This window comes from Apteryx rowi, unplaced genomic scaffold, assembly GCF_003343035.1.
Source record: "Apteryx rowi isolate R43461 unplaced genomic scaffold, aptRow1 scaffold_18, whole genome shotgun sequence".
Lineage (NCBI taxonomy): Eukaryota > Metazoa > Chordata > Aves > Apterygiformes > Apterygidae > Apteryx > Apteryx rowi.
This window is the reverse complement of record NW_020448085.1, coordinates 1,674,564-1,684,221: the sequence shown is the minus strand read 5'-3', so window position 1 is coordinate 1,684,221 and position 9,658 is coordinate 1,674,564. Positions and strand designations below refer to the sequence as shown.

Genomic DNA, 9,658 nt, shown 5'->3' with positions numbered 1-9,658 from the left:
CTTCTGCAGAATATCTGCAGGTCTACAAGTTTGTAATGCTAAGCTATAAATTAGTTTAGATGCAATATTTACAGGCATCTTTTAAAATATCCTGAATTTGGGGAATGAGCAGATTGAGGCCATATACTTCTGTGCTTGACAGTACGTGGTAGACTATTGAAACAGTGTGAACCCTCAAGGGCTGAAGGTCCGTGCACAGAGCTGTTTAGGTAGGTCTTTGGTGAAGAGTGGGTTTTACAATCTAAGATCAGTCTGTGTTAGTAATGTGTGTTAGTAATTCTAAATCCTTACTAAGCTTTTATTTCCATCTTTGAATTGGAACTCTGTTAGTGAGCAGCAGTCACTTGCAAGACAGCTGTTGGATCACCTCGCAGCCTCAGAGCGGCAACCGTTTGGTAGTGGCTTGGGATAACATTCAGAGAGATGTGCCTCCGTTCTGCAAACCCGGAGTTTATCACATGCACAAAAAATTTTGGACCCTGAACCACAAAGGCAAATGCAGATGGTCTGTATAGACAGTCTGTTAATAGTCAACAGGCCTGTCTTCCAAACTGTTTGTATTTCAATATTAAAGATAGAATCTTTTCCTGATGGCAGTCACCAAAACGGCGGTGCAAAGTAGTGTCCGTTGATCCGAGGCTGAAAAGTCGATGCTCGTCCTCGGTGTGCGGGTTAGAAGCGAGGAAGTGGGGACTGAGTCCTGCTAAACAACCTCCCCGCAAACTTGTGTGCAGGCCGTCAGGATAGCAAATGAAGACTTTTTGTGGAATCGAGGCAGGAGTTATTAGCAGAAACTGCCACTCGATTAAAAACACACCATTCTCCTACAAAAAGGTATTTTCATTCTTTGTATAAGAAGCGTTTTGCACTGTTTACAAGCAGGATCAAAAAGCAGTCTGTAGCATTTTTATTCAAAAGATCTGAGAGAAAAGGATTAGACTCCTGCACGGGCTGTAATAATAAGGCAAACTTTTGAGTTACTTTCTTTTCTCATTTGATTTATTTTTGTGGATTTAAATGTTCTAAGTTTGTCATAAATTGTTTTTCTCAAAGAGGGTGTTGTGTGGGGTGCCGCATAGAATATGAGGAAAAATCTGTTAATTTGGCTGATGAGGTTGGATTCTGGTAAAATTAGTCCAGCAAAATATTCCTATAATGAACACCTTGACAGATGCTCTTGTTTTGCCCTAATACTTAGGGTAACTTAAATATTTGAGTCTTATAGTCTTAGTGACAATACAGAATGCTAAAACAACAAAGTAAGTTTAATCATCCACACAGTAAAAATGCCCTTGGTGTCGCTTTGCTCTCCCTTTAATTTGTTTGGTCAGTCGTTGATGGCTTGCTAGGTAACACTTGGCAAATTTTCAGTCTGTTATTCCTAATGTTTTCATAGGTGTTACTTTGCAATACAGAAGCATTTAGGAAAAAACTAAAGGAGGAGGAACACTGATGGTTCAGATGTACGCTAAGTTTCCACTGTAAGCYAAATCCTCCATTTGGAGGAGGTTGGGGAGAGTAAAGCAGTCCGAGGAGGTTAGCTAGCCCACGTCAAGGGTGTGGGAATGGAGCCGGGGCAGCTGCCTTGCAGACCAGGCAATGGTCACTGCTTGCTTGGAAGCACTTCTAATAGGAATTATTTTGCTAAATCTCATCAAAATAGAATTTTATTTATCAGATTTATTGCAGAACTGACAGTATGATCCGCTAATAACACTTTAAAAGGCCATCTAGCTCCTTTGTGCGCTGTTGCGGGAAGCATAGGGAGAATTATTGCAAGTTCACTAGTGAATTACGACTTTTGCAGATGGACAAGGACAAGGAAGATGTTTGCTGAAGTTCAAGACTAATCCAGTAACCTGCCATGCTGATACAATACTTAGTTTCTGCTTTAATAGACAGTGAAAGAATCATTGAGCAAAGGAAGAAAACATCTGTGACTTCCTCATTAACCAGAACTGTAGGAAAATACCCAACACTGTATACATGGGCAAAGTGTTACTGAAAAGTAACAGATTTCTGTGGTGCCTACACATAAACACATGCGCACACTCACACGTGTGCGTGCAAATATATAAGATCAGAATCACACCCACCCACCCCACTTCGGAAGGCGTTTCACTGAAGTGTTGTACAAAGATACAAATACTTTCCTCCTTGTGGAAATACCTCTCCACCTATATTCTMCTCTTTACAGCCTCATTGCATTGCCTGAATTTAAACCAGAATAGCAGGTCACTTCCCCCCGGAGATTTCCCTCCATATCGATGACCCTCCATGTTCTCCCAGGTTGAATGAGAATTGCTGATGTTAATAATTACTATTTTGTAGTATCCTGTTCTAATTTTGAATTGCTGATCATGGTGAGGAGCACGTACGCTATTTCTGCCAGCAGAATCTGACACCATTCCATTAACAGTGTTGACAAATACACGTCCTGGGCTCTGTTTTGCATGCCTCTTCACAGTAACACCAGGGAGTTGTACCATGTTGGTTAGGGCAATTTTTTTCCAGCTACAGTTTGCATTTACATTTGTATCCGCGCTCTGAAACTTTMCTGTGAATGATAGCAACTGACTGGTTCATCAGCTGTGTGATGAAAAGGCTCGTGTTCGTTGTGTCCCAGGTCCCAGTCAAATACAGCGTACAGGAGAAGTCTTATGTTCCTCCTGTGTCTGGTAGCAGTCTGGAAATTGGCTGAGAGACTGCAAGTCATTTTCAGAGAACAGCAAACCTATCCGTACATGCCGCAGAATGTTCCTAGGAGTCTTGGTGCTACAAACACATACTTCCATAACATGAAAAATCTTTGTGTTAATGTGCCAGCTTCTGTGGTTACATGAGATTGCTGTACTTGGTAAGGTACATAGTGTTTTTACTCTTTAATCTTTAATCATACTCCTTATATCTTGTTTCCTTTGCTTAGCAGTTTTTTTAACATATGAAAATTGCAGGAGGGTAGCATTCCTTGAATGGTACACCCTTCCCTGTTTCAAAGTAAAACAGATTTTGAGATTTGAGCTGAATGTAAAAGCTCAATGCCTGTAGAAGCTTCTTTACTATATTCTATACTTTGTGCACATATTTATTGTACACAGTTTTAGGTGTTGTGAATTTAAAATTTCTAAGGCTTGTTTTTTATTTTCCCCAGAAAGAGAGATCCATRATACCAAATATTTGTTTGGACCAATGCAAGGCAGCCTACAGGAGTATGCCATGAATACATACTGTAGCAGTAGTGATGTGTACAAATGTTATATACACTAGTAACTGGACCAGGAGACCAACTGGTCTCAACTGGATGGAAAACCAGGACCCTGTCTAAAACATGGAGTAAGAATTTAGTAGTAAGAATTAATTGTAGTTCTGGTTCCTGTAAAATAACTGTACCCCAAAAGCCCAAGGAAATAATGGATGCTACCACAGTCTGCGTTCTTCTGAGGTATTTTCATGCAAACCTTGGAACTTCAGCTTTGTATTTTGTCCTCGTCTAATGCACTGCTAGCCGCAGTAGATAAACTGGGAGGTGTCATTCAGTTTTTCTAGAATGCCTACCCTTGGACTGCTGTCTGGTATATTTAAAAGTCAAAAATACCAATGACGACACACAGAACAAAGGCATTTAATCTTGCAACTCTCTATACTAGATATTTATTTTGTGTTGCCAAGCAGAAAGAACAGAAACATACTGACTGATTTTTACCAGGATGATAATCAGACATCCACCAGTGAACAAGAGTGTAGGCCAGAGGAAAGCAAAGAGGAGGCCTTTGGGGGGGTAAAGTCTGCTTAAAATGACATTCATCTGTGTTCCTCCTGGGTCGTAGTAGCATGGGAAGGTCTGATACCTTTTGAAATTGCTTGCAATTGTTTCTATTCGCGTCTTCACTTCTTTAGGGTTCTCAGAGTTCCCTGGGACATAGGAGCACTAGAATAAAAAATGAAGATGATTCGTTAGAGCAGATACTCTAATGCAGGATTTATAGTGAAGTAAGATTGAGTAAAACTAACATGCTGGTACTGACAAAGACTTTCATGGTTTGGATAGCATCTCTGGAGACTCTTGTTTGTCCTGCATCTGTAACCACTTGCCATGTTCCTCTGCTGCCTGTCAATGTGTCTGTGCCCCAGTTTTGTAGACTTGCACATTGATGTAATGTCATTGGAAACCAATAAAACATATTATGTGCTCAAAACTAAACTGTAGACTTTGGGACCGTGCCTTTATTACACTACCAAGCTCTAATTTCTAGGCACTAACATGGTAGAAATGTATTGGTCATGCAGAAACTCACAGCTAGGCTATCCAGAAGATGACCACCGGCAGCAGAGGAAGGGCTGCTTCTGTTGATCATGCTTTCAAGGTTGATGCTTAGCCAGGCTGTTCACTGTAAATATTGAACCATGCTGAAGGTTGCTGAAGTAAGCAACTTAGGAATAGCAGGAGTGTGTTGGATACTAAGTCACATCACTGTGTACCTCTGGTCATAATGGGTAGGAAAATGAGGAAGACACAACAGTTGCAAGCTTCCTCCCTGTCCTCTTAACAAAGCAGTTGCTTTTGTGGCCTGTAGTAATGATGCAAAATTAATTAGTCCTCAGTGGAAATACTAACTACTAATAAGACTTTGAAGCAACTCATCAGTTTTTTTTCTACACTATTATTTCACATATATAATAATGCCTCAATGTTTTAATCAAGCTGGAAACTGGCCAAGGCAAAAAGGGGAAGGTTCCTGACCCGAAGACTTGCAGTCAAGGTAGTGCAAACAGTAGGTGGGAAGGGAAGTGAAATCATTTTTCATCCACTAGCTGCCACTTCACCTTGCTGTAAACAGGACTCTTGTTTGAATTTACAGTGGGTGATTTCTGCTGTTTTATGTTATCAGAATTGTAGTGTGTGAAGCTCTGATTTACATAAGCATATTTTTAAGAGGATGAGCACTGCTAATACAAACCAGCACACATGCTTGCATTCTGGAAGTGCTTCAGTCTTGGGCATCCAAGATCTAAATATCACTTCGTGCCCCTGCTAGAGTGCTTGGCTGAAACTCTTGGTACATTAGGAACAGAGCTGGACCTGACCTTCATGTGGACGATGTTCCTACAGGAATGCTCCCTCACTTGGAGATGCGAGGGAGCAGGCTTATACAACGTTTAACTCTGCGCTCATTCCCAAGCGGAAACACTGGCAGCAGTGGAAGAGTGATGCTCCACTCTCCTCTTCCCCAGTCCTCCCATACTTCCCAATGCCAAGCAAGCACAGCACATACTGTTCGGGACCAGCAGCCCTTCTGCACTCRGGGGCACTTGCCCACTCCTTCTGGGAAGAGATTCCCAAAATAACGGACCAAGGGACCAGTATTGCGATACYGAGTGCCTCTGCCTTTGGCACCACTGCCTTCATCTCCATGAATCCTGGTTTCTGCTGCCATGCTGGCTAGAAACAGTTGCAGACCAAACCAAGGACGAACCAGTCTTCTGGGTGATGATCTTCCAAAATTGCTGGTTTGTTTCTCCTTTCTGTCTGAAATGTGTCATGTCCTCAAAGGAACCTTCATCTCTTCTCTCTCCCTGTTTTATTTCCTGCTTCACATCACACACTTCCAGAATTGGAGTGAATTGGGGATTTGTGCCCCTGCTTAGGACAGTATTTAACTTCAGGTCTCCTGTGGTAATTCAACAAGCTACTGAGCAAACCACAGATTACAAGTGATTTCTCAGTATTGTGCTTCAACTTGTAGAGACTTATGTATATTTGAATGTTTATAAACATTTAGTTTGTATAACTGCTTCACAAGTATCACCTTAATGTTTGATGTAACGTTTAAAGTAAGTTCCAAAAATGTTTTATTTTTGAAAAATTTAAAACTACCTTGGTTTAAACACAGACATTAACGTGTAAAAGATTAGCAGCTCCTTCTACTCTTACTCTAATACCTAGTTTAAAAACAGACATGCCTCCCCCTCTTATTCCCTCCTGTGGAATCAAAGATGTTAGATACCAGCAGAGATTGATTTGTTGAGTTTATATTACAAGTACCTTCGGATTTCTTTCCAGTGTGTCTTCAGTCTGATACAACATAACCTCTTGTCCTGAGGCTGTCAGATTAACCCACACCTGCAAACAAGGGTAATGAAAGACAGTCTCATCCTCCGAGTCCTCACTTTGCGAGCAGTGGACTTTTTCCTTGATGGTGGCTTTGAGCACCTTGCACACAGTCTCTGTTGTCCAAACACTGCAATAACAAAACAAAATATTGCTTTTAAGTGCTTTGGCAGCATTTGTTAGGGGTCACATGCTGGAGATCCATCTGCATGTGCCAGTTGTGAGTGGGAGTGTGGAAAGGGTTTGCGGCCGCTCGGTGCTGGTGTGGGGGCTTCTGCCCACTCCAAATAGGCAGCTGTGCCCGGAGAAGGGCTGCTGTAAGCAAGCAGTGCAGGAGAGGATTTACGGATTTTATTTGTTGTCTGTTGTGCATTTTGTCCTTGGAAAACTAGGTTCTAACCTCACAGGTACTCTGTTTCAAATGTTATTTGTGGAAGGAAAATGACTATAGGTTTTAATGTTTGGTAGCAAATACTTGGAAGTTCAGTACACGGGTAAAACCTGGCCTCATTTTTCTGATATCTGGCTGAGCACAGTACAGCTTTTGATGTCTCAAACATTTTGGCTAATTCTGTTCAGTAAATTTCAAATTCTATAGTTACCATGTTTTTTTTCTCCTCTCTATTAAAAGGACCATTTGCACAAATAAAAGCAGAATTTTGGCTGGCAAAAGTTCGTGCATTGCTGCTTTGAAGACTTTTTCTGTTACTGATATCATAGTATGCTTTTGCTTACAGCATACATTTTGATGGCATAAAAAGCAGAGAAATAGTCAAGGGCGCTCCCAGTCTTAAACAAATCTCTTCACATGCCGATGTCTTTTGTAATGTAATCAGGAGGATGGAAAATATCCTCTGTTTTAAGAATAATGGTTTCCAGATCCTAGAGCAATGCTTTCAAAAGCTTTTTTAAATGTTACTGAACTTTCCTAACAATGATACTGTCAGTTAGGAACTTCGTGGCTATCATGAGGCTGGAGACTGGCTGCTCAAATTTTCGTGATATAAAAGATAACATTTATACATGTCAAAGTATAAGCCTGCTGTTTTTGAGCTTAAAGGTGCTCTTAGCCAGAAGAATGAAGTGTGTGTACTTGCCTTCCCTATCGAGAGGAAAATCTCCAAGCCTGAAAAGGATGAGCTGCTGGAGTCTGAACTGAAATGCCAGGGCATGCTTGGTTTCATGACACTTCGTTTCTTTGCAGATTGATTTTGTGTGTGGAGGGGGAACTGGCAAAATGATGTGAAATGTGGGTAGCACTAGCTCTTTCAGCATTCAGTGTGTTCTGCAGTTTGCTGCAGTGSACTGGGCTGCTGAAGGTCCTAGTGTCTCATGAGGGTTGATTGCAGGCTTGCCATGAATACCATGAGTTCTGTTGCTGAAGTCTTTCATACTTTATTAAAAAAAACAAAAACAAAAAACAAAAAAACCCCGAAACCCCTAAGACTGAAAAACTATTCTTTGCCTTTGCACTTTCATAGGAGGTTTAGCTTTTCATTATTAGTCTTTGATTGGTCTTCAAGAACATACCATTTAGGTATTGCACAGCGTATCTAACATCTTTTGGCACTGTTCCATAATCATATTCTATGCTGACAGCAAAAAGAAACAGCTTTGTATTTATAAAGAAATGACTGTCATTACCTTCTAGTGTAGGATGGCACAATCGTGATCCCAATAAAGAAGTATATCATCATGGAGCATGCAACCATTCCTAGTCCCAGGCACAGGGCTCTTGTCTCCCCTCTCTTCTGCGCAGTCACTAGCTTYTTTCCCAGCATGTTTTAGAGTCATGAAAACTGAAATCTCTGATTCTGGATTAAAACAGGAAGAAAAAAACRGGGAAAATATGACAAGCTTCTGGAATATTATGTATCCCATTGAGGAACAATCCCATTTCTGAACAAACCACAACTTAAATGCTATTGATTTTTTTCCCCCCCTCTTGGAAACCTGTTTTTACTTCCTGATACTTGCCATACACTACGGTTTGGTCTATTTTTTCTATTTTTGTCTTTTTYGTATTACTGGTTGTCTGAGGTAAGAGATGTGCTGGGTATTGGTAGAGGCTGCAAGAGGGGAAAATCCTCCCACAGTAGAGTCCATGTTATACTATGTATTCTCATCTGGATTAGTCTGAAATGTGGTGGTATTATACAAAAGAGCTGCAGTAATTTAAAACTYAATTAGCTGCCCAGTTCTGAATTCTCAATGTTCGTTGTTTGGCCTTGCCCATTCTGGGATGCTCAAACTTGTTGTACGACCAAGTAGTGGAGAAAAGCTGCATTTTCTTGACATGAGAAGTATGATGCCACTAAACCCAGCTGAACAGGGTCAGAAAACACYGCAGTAGTGTGCTGTTTTTTCACCACTAGCATTTGATCCCGGCTGGCGCTAGTGGGAGAGTATAAGGTGCTAGGGAAGCCGTCGCTGTAACAGCGGGCAGCACTGGCTGAATCCGAGCTCCGGAGCTCCTGCCACCTCCCCCTGCTATGTGGGGGTTTAAATGATGCTCTTGCTGACACCAAAGTTAATTGCTTTAAAGCTGTGACAAAGAGAATCTGAAAATAATTACCAGGAATCCATATGCCATTAAATCAGTATGATTGATGTACAGGTTTTCCGGAGAAATGAGATGCAGACCAACCACTGAAAGTTCAACCCGTCAGCAGTGCCTGTGCTCCCCCGGCAGCTGCACCTAAGCACTGCTTTAATGAAATGTGGTGCAAGCCACTGAGGCACATGAATGAGGCTTTTTGGGGAGAAGAAAGGAAAGAGTAGGAGGATAAAGGGAAAATATGTTGCATACGCACCACAGCAAGTTTCAGTCCTGTTTTCACGTGCAAGACGATGGGGTGCAGCTTAGTGCCATAATCGGGTGCATTTTCAGGATTTCAGCTTCAGGTGTGTGCAACTACTTAGTGCTTATTCTTACTGCCTGGCCTTCGGTACTGCATGGTACTCTTCCAAATCCACCTGTCCATCAAGCGCCTGAGCAAATACCGAGACTTTTACGTTTAGATACAGTGTGAGATAAGCACATGCCTAAGTTGGCAAATGTGTTCTAGTTAAAAATGAGCAGGCCTTCTCAAGCTGTCCCGGACTGGTAAAGCTGCAAAATATTACTTCCAAACACCCCCCCCCCCCAAACTTGTTAGAAAAACCTTTGGTTTAAAAAAGAGACCTTTAAAAAAAAAAAAAAAAAAAAAACAACTCTGGAAGGAAAGAATGTGGGTGTAATTTGAACATTGCTTTCTTCTCCCATTAATTCTCAGTTTTTCAATGGTGCAAGTGCCTTGCTCTGTGTTAAATGGCCAAAAGAAAAAACCTTCAGTTTAGCACACCTAGGGGCTAGTTACAGACATTTCCGTTGAAATACATATTTAAAGTAGATGGGAGAACTGCAAATATAATGTCAAAAAAGAAAAGATGTTTTGAGGCCTCCCTAGGAATAGGAGGAGTTACTGTTGTTGGAGCAGTGAATTTTGTCCAGTTCCGCATTCAATTCCACTTTAAATAAAACTTCAAGCTGCACTGTGAATTTTGCTT

General features: G+C 41.3%; 1 protein-coding gene across 1 annotated transcript; it reads right to left on the bottom strand.

Annotated features, from left to right (window-relative positions):
• Positions 1 to 3,643: 3,643 nt before the first annotated feature.
• Positions 3,644 to 8,954, bottom strand: KCNMB1 (potassium calcium-activated channel subfamily M regulatory beta subunit 1). Its single transcript, XM_026061339.1, has 4 exons — positions 8,923 to 8,954; positions 7,754 to 7,923; positions 6,044 to 6,239; positions 3,644 to 3,928 (listed from the first exon to the last, which is right to left on the bottom strand). The coding sequence occupies exons 2-4, from the start codon at positions 7,888 to 7,890 to the stop codon at positions 3,644 to 3,646; spliced, it is 618 nt and encodes a 205-aa protein (XP_025917124.1). The 5' UTR covers positions 7,891 to 7,923; positions 8,923 to 8,954.
• Positions 8,955 to 9,658: the final 704 nt, after the last annotated feature.